The sequence below is a fragment of the Galeopterus variegatus genome, unplaced genomic scaffold (genome assembly GCF_000696425.1).
Source record: "Galeopterus variegatus unplaced genomic scaffold, G_variegatus-3.0.2 Scaffold3960, whole genome shotgun sequence".
In the NCBI taxonomy this organism is placed as follows: Eukaryota; Metazoa; Chordata; class Mammalia; order Dermoptera; family Cynocephalidae; genus Galeopterus; species Galeopterus variegatus.
Genome location: NW_007730071.1, coordinates 7,986 through 27,195, shown reverse-complemented (window position 1 = coordinate 27,195; position 19,210 = coordinate 7,986). Strand labels below are relative to the sequence as shown.

General features: G+C 35.1%; 1 protein-coding gene across 1 annotated transcript in view; it reads left to right on the top strand.

The window, feature by feature from the left end:
* The window catches only part of ANXA10 (annexin A10), a gene marked incomplete at its 3' end in the record, with an annotated part of 101,184 nt that extends 83,931 nt beyond the window's left edge, over positions 1-17,253 (top strand). Inside the window, exons 8-12 of the mRNA XM_008586354.1 lie at positions 10,987-11,040; positions 11,137-11,230; positions 12,705-12,800; positions 14,893-14,951; positions 17,131-17,253. Coding sequence (XP_008584576.1) covers positions 10,987-11,040; positions 11,137-11,230; positions 12,705-12,800; positions 14,893-14,951; positions 17,131-17,253 — 426 coding nt within the window. The remainder of the gene's footprint in view (positions 1-10,986; positions 11,041-11,136; positions 11,231-12,704; positions 12,801-14,892; positions 14,952-17,130) is intronic.
* Between the last annotated feature and the right edge of the window lie 1,957 nt (positions 17,254-19,210).

The following is a 19,210-nucleotide window of genomic DNA, read 5'->3' as shown; positions in this document are numbered from 1 at the left end:
CTCCCCTTCAAGAAGTGATGCAGAGACTCAGTCTCTATCCACCTTCACACCTAGCAGTATCATGCCTATCTTCAACCTGCAAAAGCTAAAAGACAATGGAGGATTGTTCATGAGAGTTTTCATGGGCATCATTGTGATGCATATCATTTCTGCTCAGATTTCATTGGCTAAACCTCAGTCAGATAGACCTACTAAATATCAAGGGTAGCACAAAACATAGTTCAGCTGTTCGTCTTTAAGGAAGTTGAAACAAGTTTGGCAGTCAGCTATCAGTGTGCATCAAAGTTGAAAAAGAAAATTGAATGCTGCAACCAAGAAGACAAATGGGCAACAGAAGATGGTAAGTATAAAGATGTCCATGCCAATAAGTAGAAAACTTACACAGATGACTGCATTAGGCATAAAGAGAATTTCCAAAATAATAGCATATATAAGCAAAGAAAAAAAGAAAAGAAAAAGCAAATAACTGAGGAGAGAGGAGAAGCAGAAAATAGGGAGAGTTTGGCCAACTGGTTCAAAGTTACAGTTAGAAGGAATAAGTTCTGGTGTTCTATGGCACAGTAGCCTGACTAAGGTTAACAGTTAAGTTTTGTATATTACATTTTAGCTAGAGGAGAGGCTTTTGAATGTTTTAGCCACAAAGAAATAAACACATGAGGTGATGGTTATATTAACTACCCTGACCCGATCATTATACAACATACATATGTATCAAAACATCAGATTGTACCCCACAAGCATGTACAATTACAATGTGTCAATTAAAATAAACGAATAAGTAAACAAATTGAAGATAAAAAGAGATATAGGTTTTAGCAGAGTATGCCAGAAATGGTGTCTCTTACTTTACATTGTGATGACTCACTATTTTTAGTGAAAATAAACTACAGCACTAGCAGGAAAAAAATAGTAATAAAGTAAAATTCCCTGCATTCTTTCTTAAAAGTATTTTAAGAAGGAAAATGTCTTTGCAATTTTAGCCATGCTTTACATTTCTGAACATACTTTTATCATGTCACCATTTCAAACGAATGAATGATCTTTTAAAAGACCAGTGTATGAAACTTTCTTCGACCTACCTTTAATCTTACTTGTAAAGTGATGATGTTTATTACATTACCAAAGAGGAAATAAAATATCATGTAAAGCTAATTTTAATTTCTACATTATTAATTCTACCGTGAATAATTAGTTTTTTATGAGATGAGGCCAAAGATGAGTCTATATTTCAATCTTTTATTTTTTCTCTTCTGTTTGTGGCATAAAAACAATTTGGTCCAACATTTACCTATGTTTTTTTTTTTTTTTTTTTTTTTTTTTTGCTGGGTTGTTCCAACAAAGACCAAAACAAGCAAGTTTCAAAAATGCTAGTGTGCAATGAGGCAATCGTTTTTCATCAGACCTCTCAAGGAAACTACTCTTTAGAGGCTTCTTTCACTCCGTAGTAATTGCTCTCCACCAAGCCTTTATATGCATTTCTATTATTTCTTACCACATAATATTGAATTTGCTTGCATGTCCATCTCTCCCAGTAGACTGAGTTCTCTAAGCATGAGAATTATGTCCTATTCACCTTTGTAACTTTATAATTAAACTCTGTACATGACACATGGTAAGCAGTTCACAGTTTTGAGAAATAAATGGCACAAAGAAATTCTTTAGAAAGTCTGAGTGAACAAAGTTCAATGCTGATAACATAAAAGAAGAGGCCTTCATACACAATGAGTCTTTAACAGAGTGTTGGAAAATGAGCATCCTTTGCATATGTGGAGAGGAGGAAGTGGTTCATACCAACTGGCTCAATGGACTCCTGTAGAAAAGGGAAAGTTTGTCTGACTAGAGAACCGGCTGAGATGCTAGACTGAAGAGGATCCTGTAAACAGTAGAGAGCCATTGGGAAATTTTAGAGTAGAATGTGAGATGATAGGGAAAATTTTTAATTCTCAAATGTCACGATAATTTACCACATCAAAAAGAAGGAAACTTGCACTGAGAGCCTCACTTTTGAATTAAATTAAGAGAACCTGATTTATTGCAAATAAAAACTAGTTTTCCTTCTTAGCATCTCTTTAATACCTATAATTCCATTCTCTTTGAGTTTGTATCGATCAAATCAATTAGATGCGTCCTGAGTATATGCTGAATTTATACAAGAAGCAATGAGAAAACTCAGCAGGAGGCAAGGGACATATATTTAGGCAGGAAACAGCTATTGAGAAGAATTCCTCTATTTTACTGCTCAGATTCTCTTCGTAGCATATTCTAGCAGTGAGAGCTGTTAGACTGAATGCTTGGTGTCCCAGCTCAGATTATAGAATGAAGAAGACAAGGAAATCTTTAGGTCTGGGGGGAAAATGCAGAAGATTTTCCAACCATTCAGGAAAATAGACCCATAGCCTTGTGCTAATTTCTGTTCCCCCCCCCGAAAAATTGGAGGTTTTAAAATCTTTATAGCAATTTTTTTTTATTTTACAAAAATTTGTTTTTTTTTTAAATGGGACAACTTTTCCTCCATTTCTAAAGTTAAATTATTGTATCATTTCTCACAAATGAAGTTTGAAGCTAAGAATTGCTTTACCCTGTCTGGAACTAGTCTGTATACAGAAAATAGTTAATGTGAGAAAATAGCTATTAATGATAAATTGCTTCTTTAGAATATCAATGGCCTGTGTGCATGTTTACTACCTCATTTCCTTTTTCTTATTATACCATTTTGCTATCTTTCTCATTTGGGGTAGATTAACATATACAAACACAAGAGATGTAGTTTCCCTTAATGTGTATTTTTTGTGATTAAAGACTATATACTGGGACTGGCCGGTTACTCCAGTTGTTTAGGGTGTGGTGTTGTAACACCAAGATTAAGAGTTCGGATCCCCATACTGGTCAGCCGCAACAACAACAACAAAAACGCTTTATACTGTACTTTATACCTATTTTGTTTTTGTTTCTGTTTTTTAAATATTGCTGGAATTTTAAAAGTTTTAATTTATTTTTTTTCATTGTACATGTTTATGGGGTACAGTCCATTGTTTCAGTACATGCATATGTTGTATAATGATCGAATCAGAATAGTTATAATATCTGTCATCTAAACATTTATCATTTCTTTTTGGTTACAACATTCAAGATCCCCTTTTCTGGCTATCTTGAAATATACAATACAGTATTATAAGCTATTATTACTCTAGCACATCCCAAGTTATTCTTCCTGTCTGACTGTAACTTGGTAACTTTGTACCAGTCCACCAGCCTTTCCCCTAGACCCCCCAGCCCCGCCGCCCTCCATTTCCCTGTGTCCAGTGACCACTATTCTATTCTCTAATTCTCTCTTTTTCCTCTCTTTTTATTTTTCTTAATTGACCCATGATAATTGTATATGTTTATAAAGTACAATATGATATTTGGGTACATTCATACTGTGTGCAATGATCATATCAGGATGCTTAGTACATCCATTACCTCAAACATTTGTCACTTGTTTGTGTTACGAACATTCAACATCATCTTGACTACTATTCAAAGATACACAGTATTTTCTTGTTAACTGTAGACTGTATTACTATAGACACTAGATCCTGTTCTTCCTTTCTCCTAATATTTTGTATTCACTGACCATCCTTTCCCCATCACCCACTATCCCTTCCCCCCACCTATCTCTAATATCCACCATTCTATCTACTTCTATGATCAGCTTTTTTAGCTTGCACATATAAGTCAAAAAATGTAGTATTTCTCTTTCTGTGCCTGGCTTATTTCACTTAATGTAATTTTCTCCAAGCTCACCCATGTTGCTGCAAATGGCAGAATTGCATTCTTACTTTATACCTTTCTTGTATAATTCAGTTAAAGAATGAATATATATACCAGGCTGAAACACAAACTAGTAATTCCATTTATTGCCAGTCAACATGGATTATAATTCTTTTTTTATCCTGTGTGTGTGTTGGTGTGTGTATACACACCAAAGTTATTGTCAATTTTGAATTAGGAATAAAGAAACCCCTCCCCAAAAAATGTTGCTGAGGAAGCCAGGTATTTACTACCCCACACTGAGGAAAGACTGGTAATTTGAGCTGACTGAATTCCTTCAAATTGTTCTGTTGAAAAAAGGGGCATGTTACCAACTAAATCTATTGACCTTTTGATTAAATTACAGATTTCAATTTTTATATAGAATTTTTATAAATGAAATTAAGAATTTGCTTTATATATGTGCTTAGTTTTGGTCTGGTTTGGCTTAATTTGGATTGGTATGGTTTGACTGCACAGTTCATAAAACTACCTATACACCAACCTCAATTAATCAAGTCCTATTCTGAGGATTTTATTCCCTAGGATCACATCGATGGAGAGAAAATAGGTTAGTTTTTCATAGTCCAAATTGAGACTTCTGGGTAAGTTGTTGTAAGAATGAGCTTATTTTAATTTGTAAGAGAAGTTGAAGTCACTTATAGAAAAAAACATTTTTAATAATAATTATTAATATTTTAAGATAATCTCACTTGGCAACATGCAATTGAATAGTTCCTAATATTTAAATTTTATTAAATTGATTTTCATTAAAACATTTTATCAATCTAGAAGGGTTATTTTTTTTTAATTTTAGAATAATGATGGTATATAATACAAATATAAACACGTTTCCACTCAGAGATTCTTCGTGGCATAGACATTGCTCTCGATACAGTAAAGCCAAGGGACCCATTGTAAATCCCTCAGTGCATCCTAATATCAAGCAACTTTTTAGTATTTTAATATCCAACTAGAAAATTATTTCAATTAATTGAAGAAAAATGTGAGTTCTCTAGTAGGAAAAAAATTATTTTCCTTAGGACCACATTTTATTCCATTGGGATTACATCACAGCTCAACTTCTCCTTCTGCTAAATCCTTCTCCTTTTCCTTCCTTTTCATGGGTGTGGATCCCAAACACATTCCCTAATAAACAGGCATATGCTGATCTCTCTCTCAAAGTCAGCTTCCCTGGGAATCCAACTGGAAATATCCCCTTCTCTTAGAGATGAGGCAACTGAAACTCAGAGGAAGTATCTGGTCCAAAATCACACATCTACTTAATGAAAGGGCTAACCTGAACCAGGCCTAAATACACTCACTTGTTAAATTTCATTGCTCCTACTACCAACACCATTGGGTTCCACTCCAATTTTACTTCTATTTGGTAAAGTGTCAATGATCAAAACTTACATAACCTCTTACAATTTCTGCACCTCTTTAAAGGTTGAACTATAAACCACCTAAAAGTAACTGACATCTAAGAATCAAATTGCAGTATATTTTCATAAAGCAAACATTCTTATATTTCAGGCAAAAAGACACACAGTTCTGAAAATGAAATATGGGAGAAAATAAATTACAAGGAAAAAAATCAATAAACAAGTGCCTTCTCTTGATGTAACAGGGCAATCAATCTTATTCATAATTGCATTCCTTTATCCTGAAATCAAACGATGATGCTTTATTATTGATAGAGTATATATGTGAGTATGTGTAGTTGTGTATATAATAATATTATCTGTGTAAACACACACATATTTTAAAATAACACACAACAGTTTATTTTATTATTGGACTACACCTAATTTGAATTACAAATTTACAGGATACGGTATTCTTAAATTTGATTTTTAGAGTTGGAATATCGTGTGTATGTGTGTGTGAGTGTGTGTGCATGTATATAAATTTGAAACAGCTTTTTTTAAATGTGGTAAAGTTTTCTTTTAGTATAGAATGCCAAAAAGTGAGGGTGAATTGAGACTCAAATTTTAGAGGAAGCCAAAGAAAATTAATAAAATTTACTTTAACATTATATACTTACAAGGCGTCACAGTACATTTTCCTTAAAATATAAAACACACAAGTATAAAATAATACATATTTCACAGAGATTACTTAATGCATAATAGAAAGTAGAGGTAACAAAATTATAAAAGACTTATCTTAATATAATCTCATTTAATAATAGTCTTCTTGAAGATTGGACTTCTCATGATAATTCATACTGCTTAGTAAAATGTATGATTTCTCTCAAGTCTTTAAATATATTAAATATTTCCTATTGACTTCTGACTTCTACATGAATGGCACTCCAGTTTGGAACTGATTTAGGATTTGAGTTAGTAAATTTAGAAGACTGGAAAAGGTGTGAAGTGAATTAGGAATTGAAAAAGTTCGTCAGTTCTTTTGATCACTGCCTGTGGAGTACACCATTCCAGGGAGAATCTGTCTAGATATTTTATAGAAAGAAAAAGGAATTTCTTCCTAAACGGTTGTGAAATTTGGAGCTGATCAGTTCCAGCCAGATAACTGTGTGGTGCTGCATATTCTCCTCTCTCTCTCTCTCTCTCTCTCTCTCTCTCTCTCTCGCTCTCTCGCTCTCTCACTCTCTCGCTCTCTCGCTCTCTCTCTCCCCCCTCCCCTGCACCTATGTATTATCTATATGTATGTGTGTTTGCTTGTGACTGTGTGTGTAAAACAAGACATATATCTTTTCCTCTTGGCTCTGTTGTAATTCAGTGGTACAAGGATACCTCAAAAAGTTTGTAGAAACACAGAAGTAAAGATAATACGAATCTTTCCATGAACTTTTTGAAGTACCATCCTATGTCCTTAAATTTATCACTTGGCCTTCTTGAGATTCAGGAATTGGCTCTGTACATTAAAGAATGTGGACGCATTCTTCTCTCAATTCCCTCCAAACACAAATATTCTATAATTCTCCAGCTATGTCTTCTCCCTCCCTGTGCATCTTCACTTTCAGAAACAAAGGAAAGACGGTCCATGGCTTTCATCTTTTTGACATCATTAACATTCAGGCACATCCTTTATTGTGAATTAATAGAGATTGGGGGAACTGGAGCATAGGAGCCTTAAGGTATTGGTGAAGTGGAAATATTGTCAGATTTTCTGGGAGAGATTTTTTACTTTATAAAGAGTTTTCTGACATGACTATTGCTAATAAGGAAACAACTAAGCTGGAACACGTTCTTCTCGAAAACTAATGCCAATCATTAAACTGGCTCACAACACTTCCTGCATGCATTTATTACACTAGATTTATGGAAGATCTAATTATCTGTCAAATAATGAAAAATTAGTCACTTAGAGATTAATTAATCAGCATGTGCAAATCACACTGGAGATGATAAATGTTTTCACAAAGAGAAAGATGGAAACTACCCCATTGGATGCTTACTCCTCAGCTCGCTTTCGAAATTCTTCTTATGACAGTTTCTCAAACTTGCACAGCGAGACCACTGGGGATGTTATTGTCAACAATTTATCGACTTTAAACCAAACGTTAGTTTCCTTAATTTCTTCCCTTCTCTTTTTTTTTTCTTGCTTCTAACCCAAATTCTGTACTCATTTATGCCATTTCTTTAGTATTTACATCAATTAAACATACCATGTGGCTATCTTAGACTTTCATCTTGACTCTGCCTTTGTGAAAAAAAGCCAAATCACAAATTTATTTATTCACATATGTTTAATCCACCAGTCTGCTTAAAATTGTCTTGGCAACTGCATAGGAAAATAAACAGAAGGGCAACATTTCAAGTTAAATGTCGCAAAATATTATCTTTCCAAACAAGACTACAGATATTTGAAGAAAACTCTTAAATATTTCTCACCAACTTTGCAAGGGTAGGAGTTTATGTAGCTACATAGTTTGATTAGAGAACACTAAAAAAATTTCAATGATTCAGAAAATCTTCCCACATCTACTAGTTGATCTTTGAAGTCTTGTACCTAAAAGTTATTTCTTTACCTTTCCCGTGATGATTTCTTGAATTTCTACAATGTGCCAAGCATGATTTTATACAATTGGGAATTATTGGTGAATGCAAGAGACAAAGAAGCTTACATTTTAGCAAGGGGATACAGAGAATTAAACATAAACCTAATAAGTAGGTCCATTATGTAGAATGTTAAGAAGTGATGAGAGATATGGCAGAGCAGGGTAAAGGGGATAAGAATTGTAGGGCAGGGTGTAGTGGAGAATGGTCATAAACTGAGACCTGAAAGAGCAGGTATACAGGAGGTTTTGAGGCAAAGGGAGACCAGGAGTGGGATTTTGAACATGTCGCATCTGATATGTACATTAGAAAATCAAGTGGAGATGCTGAGTTGGCAACTGGGATATTCACACCCGAAGTTCGGATGATAGATCTCAGCTAGAGATATAAATCTGGGTATCATCACAACATAGATGGAATTTAAAGCCACATGAATAGATAAGATTACCAAGAGAAGGAATGTAAGTACAGACAAGAAGACAGTCAAAGACTGAGTCCTGGGACACTCAAAAATTAAGAGATTTAAAAGTTAGAGGAACCAGTTCACAGGACTGGGGAGTAACACACGTAATGGGAGGAAAGAAAAAGAGAGTGAATTCTGGAATCCCAGGGATGCAAGTGTAGTAAGGAGAAGAGGGTGACAACTGCATCAAGTGCTACGGTAGATCAAATGAGATTCAAGCTATGAATTGCCATGACAAGTTAGTGTTATTAAATAAATGGCAGATATTCATGGAAGATGTCGCATATTGTTTTCAGTTATTTGTTGCTTCGTGTAAATTAAAGCCATAAGGAAAAATTCGAAAGGTGGCCAGAGGAGATTGTCTGAAAATAATGAGTTCTTTAGGCTAAGGGAAGAATATGGTAACCAGATATCAGAGCTAGAAATGCTGCCGAAGTCTCATAATCATGCTTCTCTAACAATCAGACCTTGGGCAATCCTCCTAATATCTCTAGGCCCATTTATTTTTATCTCCACAATAAGGGATGGAACTATATGACCCCTAAGGTCCCTGCACATTAACACTTTTATGATTTGATGGTAAAATAACACTCAGTGCTTTCACTCTATAAAATTACTTTCATTCTTTAAATGTTGTCTTCTATTCCTTGTTCATATATGCATAAGACACACATCTATGCACAAATATACAGATTTTAAAAATAAGGCTTGCATGCAAGCATTCTTAGTCACTTGATATTTTAAGCAAAGGAAATGAGGCTGAAGAAATGTATCTGACAGGCTCATGTTTGCCTCCCATCAGTTGTCACTGTTGAATGACGCACAACTTCTGAATTATGATTAAGTGTGAAATTTTCAAGGGCTACAAATTTATTCACAAAAAAACACAGCTTTTTTATTACTCTGTGAATTAAGTGAACTTTCTCATCTGTGCCCAGCTTTTGGTTAGCAAGAAAAAAAACTGTCGGGCTGGCCGGGTGGCGCACTGGAGAGTGCGCCGCTTGGGAGCGCAGTGGTGCTCCCACCGAGGGTTCGGATCCCATGTGGAGACCAGTTCCCGCTCACTGGCTGAGCGCGGTGCAAGCGCAATCCCACCGAGGGTTCGGATCCCATGTGGAGACCAGTTCCCACTCACTGGCTGAGCGCGGTGCGAGCGCAATACCGAGGGTTGCGATCCTGTTGCCGGTCAGTAAAAAAGACAAAAAAGGAAAAAAAAAAAAAAGAAAGAAAAAAAAACTATCATTTAGTCTAATGTGGCAAATTTAATCTGTATAACACTTTGAACCATCAGCGTGGGCACATGTTCAATTTCATTTTTACTTTAATTGAGTTAAATACTCGACTCCCAGATTTCTGGTCATCCCCCCTTCTTCTCTCTAAGAGGGTTCTTGGTAGAAGAAAGATGTGTGCGTGTGGCTTAGAAAGTGTCTTGGCATCAAGAAGATGATACTGTCCTCAGGTCATCAAGATATTTTATGCATCCTTGCTGATCTTGGCTATGGAATGGCAGTTTCAGGCAATTCTGGACCTGTTCTACATGAAGTGCCGATGGAGATGGGCATTTCTAAGTCTTAGCTGACAAAATATGCAGGTGGTTAATTTGTGATCCTTTCTATGTCTCAGTTTGGTCAGAGCCAAGTAAACTTTCTTGATGATTTAGCCTCACCTTTATTCTCACTGGAGCTAAAGATCCCCCTGAGGTCCAGCTGGTCTCCCATACAGTTCTAGTCAGTGTGGTCTACTCTGTAGCCTTTGGCTACTGGAACACTCTGCCATGATCATAAACAACTCCATCTTTCAAGCTCTCCCATCAGTTCCTCCATCCATCAGGAGGAGGTAAGCAATGTGGGGTCCTATTAGTGGTATTCCTGAGTTTGATTCAAGGGAGTTGTATTCAGGACCTCCCTTGGCCCAATCTTGCTCTTTCACTGAGTTCACTGCAATGTGGCCATTTCCACAGTCCTAAAAGATGATAGGGGCAGAAGCCAATGTACCCTCAGTGCTTTCTCAGCATAGTTTAAAAAAAGGAAGAAAAAAGTCTCCTCATCACATCCTGACCCCAAAAGAGAGATTAAATGAACTGTCTAATCACCTCCCCTTCCTACCTCTTTCTCCCCTCCTGCCCTCATAATCCTCAGGGACCAGTGGGCCCTGCATTTGTTACCCTCCCTCCTTCCTTCCTGTTTGGAATGGTCAACTGGACCATGTCTGTTCTTTATATGGTTAAGGGCAGGGGAGTTAAACAAATTTACAAAATACTCTCACTCTACAAAGTCTGGATTTCATGACTATTTTGTTGCTGCATAAATCCTATTTTGCAAATCAGGAACTGACTTTCTCTCTGCATTTTCACTCTAATAATGGTAAATCCCACCCCTACCACCTACTGTCAGGAAATAGATACTCAGTTTCATGGGGAAGATGCTTCACAGAGAAATGGAAAATTCAGAAATACTCAACATCTTCCAAAGATTACCACTGCTGCAAAGAAAAAATAAAAGAGCTCACATAAAAAAATAAAAAGAAAAACCTATGTAATATTTGCTGAAGTAATCAAGAAATGGATCCTCTCCTCCTTCAAATAATGAAAGAACTTTCTCAGGAATGACCAGAGTGTTTGGTGGTTCAAGGATTTTTTGTCCCAATAGTCCTGTATGGGTTGTTGACTAAAAACATTTACAAAGCAAGCCTGTGCTTATTTTACAGGGAAACAGACAGGAAGGATTTGCAGACCCCGCTATGGCTGCTCAGGATGCAATGGTAACTAGAACCAGCTCTCGAACTGACTGAAAAGAACCTCGGTTAAAATGGTCTGGGGTGGTTCTGATGCTATTTCCCAGCTGTCTGATGTTTCAGGTCTTGTGGGAAGCCTGTCAGCAGAAGACAGGGGAGCATAAAACCATGCTGCAAGTGATCCTGTGCAACAAGAGCTACCAGCAGCTGTTGCTGGGTAATTATCAATTGTGTTTCTTTCTGGCTACTCAGCTGATTATATAATAAAAAGCAAGTGGTTAACTAGGGGAAAAAAAGAATAAATGTTACATAGAAATAGAGACAAGTCAGTTATTGCAAAGGTACTTATTTTGAATTATTTATTCAGACATGCCTCATTTAATGACAATACTGAAGGATAAAGGTTTCCCTATAATTTCATTTTTTCTGATAACAATTATATAACTTTCACAAACTAAACCTTTAAAAAATTATGTTTTTAATGGAGAACTTACTCAAATAAAAGTGTACTTTTAAAAGTTTGTGGAAATATGAAACTGAAAGATAATACAAATCTTTCCATGAATTTTTGAAGACCCTTCATACATTAGTTATTTCCTATTAGGTATATTATATGTTGTCTTGAAAGTATAAGTCAAGATCATCATTGATGTCATGATTTATGCAATATCAGTAGTGCCTTGTTGGTCTAAAAGGCATACTTTTATTAGTTAGTGTGTTGTTTGACTTTCCCCAAATTGCTGTACCTTTCTTTTTCCCTTCTTTAAAATTAAAAAAAAAAAAATTCTATATAAAACGCACAAAAGTATATAAATTTTTTTTTTCTTTTTTGTCTTTTTTTTCGTGACCGGTAACGGGATCGCAACCCTCGGTGTCGCACCCACACCGTGCCCAACCAGTGAGCGGACCAGTCTCTATATGGGATCCAAACCCTCGGCAGGAGTGCCACGGCGCTCCCAAGTGCCGCACTCTACCGAGAGCGCCACCGGGCCGGCCCTATAAAAATTTTTAAAAGATGGCCTACCCTAACCCAGCCCCCACCTCTATACTTTATATGTCAGAGATACTAATAATAATGAAAAGACACCTCTTTGCTTCTAATTTGCTATAAGAATGGATGAAAACTTTGCCTGGGATAAAGTGAGATGAGTAAGTTCTTGAAGTAAGGAAACTTAAATTAGTACAATTCTAAGTCAGTAAACTCTATGCTCTTAAAGGTGGTTTCATATCTGTCCCAATAATCTTCATAGGTTTTGTAACCACTGTTTTAATTGTCACTCAGAGGACTTTTACACTTAATTCTCATATTTAAGCTCTAGTAGAAAGTTCGCTGTCGACAAGTCTGACTGACCACTGTATATGTCCTAAAATAATGGCTGGTCGTGTCCTTCCTCTCAGCTAAAGTCAGCAGTGTAAAGTTAGTAGATCCCAGTAGAGGTGGCAATTGTTCACAAGGAAAAGAGAACAATAACGGGTCTTTCAAGTCCAAGATTTATGTTGACTCTACTAACTTAGAGTATTTGTATTTGTTTCAAAGAATAGCTATATCGAACACAACCAATAGCCATAATGTTTTCTACTATTTTAGAGAAAGCATTTATCTTCACTATGCATAGCAATATAATCAACATTTATATTTTCAATTTATAATATTTACAAAGTCTCCCTTGAATTATATCAATTTGTTGAAGTTTTTCAGGAATTTCAAAATATTTCTGGGCAAGACATTGTAGATGCCATTAATGAATGTTATGACGGATACTTTCAGGAGCTACTAGTTGCAATTGGTAAGTAATAATTTATTTGGTATACAGCAGAGTTCTCATGCCACAACAAATGCTGACTGGCTCTGACTGAATTACAGGTGCATGAGTAAGCTCTTGACTGAGTCATTTCCCATGAATTTAATTATTTAAAAGGGAAGTAACCTCTACAGAGGAAAAGTATATCAGCTACTTATATGATGCACTAAACTGGCAACCTGATAATTTAATGAACTGACACCCTTCCCTAATAGCTGCTTCAGTTGTCATACTAGGAAATGGAATTCTCAGATGTTGTCTCTCGGGCACTAGGTTTCAACACTGTTAAATCCGTTTTATATTGCTGACGTCCATTCCCTTGTTCAAATGGAGACAAATGCAATGTGGCTTTCTTCTCCCCATGAGGAAAAAAATATTTTTTTCACCATTGCTAATAAATTTGTATTTTGGACATATAAATCTCTGTGACAAAAGAGATTTACCAGGTTATGACTTAGTGGTGATTTCCATAGGCTGTAGTGAAAGAAGGGCACCTCCTGCTCCTGCTCCTTCCTAAATAAGAAAAGACATCCACCCCTCCACAGAGGGAGAAAGAGTGGTAGTTACCCATGAAAACTACTGTTGAATTAACCATGCTTTATCTCATACTGTGCTGTGACTTGATGGCACACATTTTAAGGACTGCAAATGAGCGGTCATTGTGAAATATCCCCATAGTAAGTAGACAACAAATAAATCACTCAGATACTTGTTGAATAAATGAATATTGTGATTTCCCATTCACAGACATACATCACCATGGGAGCTGAGAGATAACAGAATTTTTATAGTTTATCTGCTAATGGAATTTTAAGCTAGGACTCCATGAAAATAGTTTAGTGAATTCTGAGACCCCTGAAATAGTATACAAAAGATGACTATTTACATCTGTGTATTTTTCTGAGAATAGGGGATTTTTCAGCAAGTTCTCAACAAAATTTTTAATCATATATCACATCAAACTCCCTCATTTTATAATTAAGGCCTAAGGAGGTTAAGTGACGGCATCAAAGTCTATCAGCTGATTAGCAACAAAGTAAGACTAGGAATCATGTGACCTGAATCTCACAATAACTCTTTCCACTATAGACCCTTGCTACAGAGCAGGGGCATGAAGAGAATATGTTCATTATATTCAGAAATACCAGGAAACATTTAACTGATTCATTCATTCATTCAATAAACATTATTGAGCACCTAATGCTCTGATCACTGACTTAGGAACTGCAGATGGAACAGTGAAGTGACAATAATAAAAACAACAACCCAAAGTCCCTGCCCTCAAGGATCTTACATTCTAGCAGTGACTCAAGTGTTCACAGGGTTCACTGTATTAAAAACAAAAGATGAGGGCATGATCTCAAAATCTAAAATAATCACCTAAAACTACAGAGAAAACACGGTTACGATGATTTTATTTTGTCTGGAAGTTATAGGTTCTCATATGTTACTCATTCAGGTATTAATTTGTTGACTTATTCAAATAAACACTGTCGAAGGTCTACAACCAACGACTGACTTTCATCAAGGACAACTGTTGACCAGGCTCTAGGCTGTTCTAATGCCAAAGCAGTTTTGATTAGGTGACAGCTCACACTGGTCTTGACCAATTGTGGTCCATACAGTTTCTCCTTAAGATACTTCAGATCTACTCACAGATCCATAAGGGACTAAAAATATCATTCAGGAAGATGAACAAATTGCACGGGGGTATGTCGCATTGAATCTTACAGTAATAAAAATGTACTATAGCGGTGGTAGCCTAGGTTTCTTTGAGCTCTATTTATTTAATTGCCAGATAAAAAGGATAAATTTTTGTTCACTATATGAAGAAAGGCTATATGAAGGAATTAAGAGTTCCAAGAGATATAGACCATATGAAAATCCAAATGACTCATTATAATATTGTTGCTCTATATTTTTGCAGTGGGTTATGTTGTTACCACTATTTTAAGTGTTGAAATTATAATACAATGTGAAGATTGTAACAACAAATAAAGTGTTCTCATTGTTTCTCAAATTCTGAAGAGTATATACTGTCACTCTCAAAGTTTCTTTTCTCTCTACTTTCTTCTAGTTCTCTGTGTTCGAGACAGACCAGCCTATTTTGCTTACAGATTATACAATGCAATCCATGTAAGTAAGACCCACACATTTTTAAAATTTCTCCAGAAATTATGTCTGTATTCTCAAAGAACTAATATTACTTCCATTATTTAAATATTGGTTCCCATTTTTAAACTTGTATGTGAAAATATACATCTCAAAGAAAATATGCCCAAGTGAAAAAAATGTTTTATGCACCAAAAATAAGATGCTTCAAATAAAAATAATTCTCTGCTTTCTGTATCAAATTTAGGTACCTAAGAAATATGATTCTTTGGGGTCTATTTCTCCCCATGTGCTTTAGAGTCTCTTAGGTTGTGAAGAAACTGGTAAATCCATATGCTTTGATTTTTTGTCAGAGACCCCCACATCGTACTTAGGCAAGTGCAAAATATAAGGCATCAAAACATTACAAACTATCAGCAAGAGATTGCTACATTCTTGAAGTTTCAAAACACAAAATAATGTTAATGATTATATTTAAGCACAAAGTGTTATTTTCAAAAAGTACTTAGAGATAGCTAGACAACAATAAACTCTAAAGCTATTCTTGTAATTAATTTGGAATATTTTTTACACTTTCATGTATGAAAATCGCACATCCTTTGGTGCATTTGTTTTTAAGTAAACAAACACTGAAGTAATGAGATAATGCACACCTTACCCATAATGGGCATGAAACATATTTAGAAAGAGAAAAGGTCTCATATAGATCATTATAGTTTGTCATAGCCTTGAAAATACAAAGAAAATTATTAAAAGGAATCCAGTAATAATAATTTTAGGAATCCAAGTGTTTTATCCTCAAAGTAATTTTTACAAGCCAACTTCTTGAAAGTAGCTGGCATGCTGGGAAAATACGTTAATAGTAAAAAATATTTTATTCTATGTCTTGTGCAAAGAGTATTTTTTATTTATGTACAGGAAGAACCCATGTAGCCTAAGAACACAGGAGGAAGATCAATGCTCACAGTCCTCTGCTTCTCTTTTATTCTGTTTCCAAGGAGAAAAAGTTGATTTGATTAAAAAGATATTTGAAATAGTGTATTAGGCAATGCTATAGGATGAGTTCAACAGCTTCTTTCTCCAAAGAACATACCATTGCAACAATAGAATGAAGCTTCACTTGCGAATGACCATGGGGAAATAATCACAATTACTCTGATTTTGATTATGCTCAAATTCAGAGCTACTTATTCTAATAATATATTAAAACTGTATCCTTGATCTGTGTGTGTGTGTTACAAGGCAAAAAGGCAGGTATATGTACTCATAAATGGCTCAGAGGTAAAAAGGGAGATCATATATTCAAATGACCAAATTTTTGATAAATGAGGACCTCAAATGTCAAATATTGGTCTAAAGGCTTTCACTACCCCTGTACCAAAGAAACCATCTGTTTTTTCTCCAGTGAACTTTAAGTGAATTATATACAATTTAAATTTGGAAACTTGGTTAGATCATTCATTTTAATCTCAAATTATGAAAAAGTTTGTTAGTAAATTCATTGACAACAAAAATTAAATTATGCTTATGGGCCAGTAGATGTCACAATCACTCCATTTGAAGAGACAATTTGAAATAGATTTGTTAGGTAATATTATTTCTGCGGCGTGTACGCAGATATTGATTTTGTGTTTTTCAGTATTTGAATTTAAATCAGCAAATATTTCAAGCAACCGGAATTCTAATTTTTACAATTTTTCAATAATGAGGAGACTATAAAGTGAAAATGTAATTGCTATCTTGCTTAGCAATGTTCATTGAATCAAGTAGAGAATGTTTCCCTCCACAAGGAAGAATTTTTATCTAGAAAGAGCACATAGATTTGCATTTTTTTAATGGAATGTGAAGGTTGACAAGGCTGGAAAAAGGGAGAAACTATTGCAGAATCAGGATGGAATGATAAAGGTCAGAGTCAAGACTGTGACACTGGAAATAGATTACAGGGCATTTAAAAACTAAAATAGATAAAAGGGAATAATTCATGGTAAGCACATAGTAAGGGAGAGGGTGAAGTCACAGAGAAGGCTCTTGGCATGTAATTTGGGCACTGCATAGACAGTGATGCCAGCGTTTGAGGATTACAGAAAGAAGAGCAAATTTCTACAGAAAAGGGGATGAGTCCATTTTGGACAGATTGACTTTTAGGTAACGTTTTGTTCATTGCCGCCTTCCCCATCCCCCCTGCCTTTTCTGTATCTTTTAGGATTTTGGTTTTCATAATAAAACCATCATCAGGATTCTAATTGCCAGAAGTGAAATAGACCTACTGACCATTAGGAAACTATACAAAGAAAGATATGGGAAATCCCTATTTCATGATATCAAAGTAAGTATCCTACACATAATTTATTTTGACCCATGTTTTATCCTTTTGAAAACAGAAAAAAACTTAAATTTTTTTCCCTAAAAAATTTATTTATTTTTGATTATACAAATTATAGGGTGCAGAGTTGACTATCAGTATTTATGTACAGTATGTGATGACTAAATCAATATTATTAGCATGTTCCTCATTACAAATTGTAATTATTCTTTGTGTCCCTTACCAAATTACTCCCTAACCCCCCTTTCCCACCTCTAGTAACTATAGGTCTGTTCTCCCCCTCTGAAAGTTCAGCGTTTTATTGTGGTCTTTCTTTCTTCCTTAGCTCTCACTTATGAGGTAGGACATGTGGTGTTTCTCTTTCTGTGCCTGGCTTATTTCACTTAATATAATTTTCTCCAAACTCATCCATGTTGCTGCACATGGCAGAATGTCATTCTTTGTTATGGCTGAGTAGTATTCCATTGTGTATATATACCACATTTTCCTTATCCGGCCATCTGTCGATGGACATTAACAGTTTTAATTTTAATAACTTTATGGTGGTGTCTAAAAAGTTAAATATTCTGAAAGGGATAATCTATTTTAGTCCTTCAGACAGTCTTTAGTGCAACTGGTTCTAACTTAGAAAAGCCTTTACTTCAATGACAAAACTTACTCCTCATTGACGTCTTTTAAGCAAAATCTTGATGTAGTTATGTAAAATATTTATTCCCCATAATTGTCCTTTAAGAGCTAAATTCTGGAGTATGACTGGGATTAGGGAAAATATATTTTGCAGCAAGACCACATTATTTGTGAAGAGGTTTCCTAGATCAGTTCTGTTCTCCTCTCATATCATCCTGGAAGGCAAGGAAGCTTGTCAAATACCATAAACTGGTAATTTGGAGGAATTTAACATTATTAGTTATGTAAACCTCTACATATTCTTGCCCCTTTAGCCCTTGAAGGACAAAGAAACAATGATTCAGAAGCAAACAAGTCAATTTCCTCATTCTAATACTTCTAAATTTTACCCCAGGTTTTGATAAAACTTAGCAAAGAATTATCAGAATATGTAGGACCATCTATGTTATTTTGGGGACCCAGTGAGAAAATGAAAATGCTTGGCCCCTTGTCCAAAAAAATAGTACAAAAATTCAAGATGGTGACATTGAGACATTAAACCGAGCACAGAACACTGAGAGTGTATCTTTACTTCTGCTTCCACATTAAGGGCTATTACCTTATTCACATTATTTTCAACTGAAATTTTCAATTGTGAGAAATAGCTTTTTAGTGTGTTGAAAGAGTTATCTAGAAGCAACTTGACAATCCAAAGACCAACAGACCAACAGACCTTATAGGTTTTATAAAGTCTTATGGATTTTGAACCAGAAGTTTATGGAGCAGTTAAGAGAAATCATATTCCTATATCTTTCATAAAACTCTCCTTACATTCTCCTTCAAGCACCTAAACTTAGTAATGATAATTTTTTCCCATTGAGAAGTGCATAATTCATTCTCTAAATGAATAAACTAGTTCTTAAACACCTACTGTAATTAATCACGGCCACCTCAAAGTCTGCAAGTATTTACATATAATTAATGCAACTTTACCATGTGCATTTAAAGCAGTGAATTGTAATTACATGATTTCATTAAGGGAACATTAATATGGCAGTTAATTTTTAACAAAAATAAATTTTATATAAGTATTTATTTATTGCTATCATTGTTTTTAAAAAATTAGAAAATATAGAAGATCATAAAAATACAATTAAAATTGCCCTAATTCTCTGCCACAGATAACCAGTAATAAAATTTTGTTGTAGGTGCTGCTAGGGTCTGAATGTTTGTGTCTCCCCAAAATTCATCTTGAAATCCTAATCCCCAAGATGATGGTATTAGGAGGTGAGGCCTTTGGGAAATGAATAGGTCATGAAGTTGTAGCTTATGAATGGGGTTCATGTTCTTATAA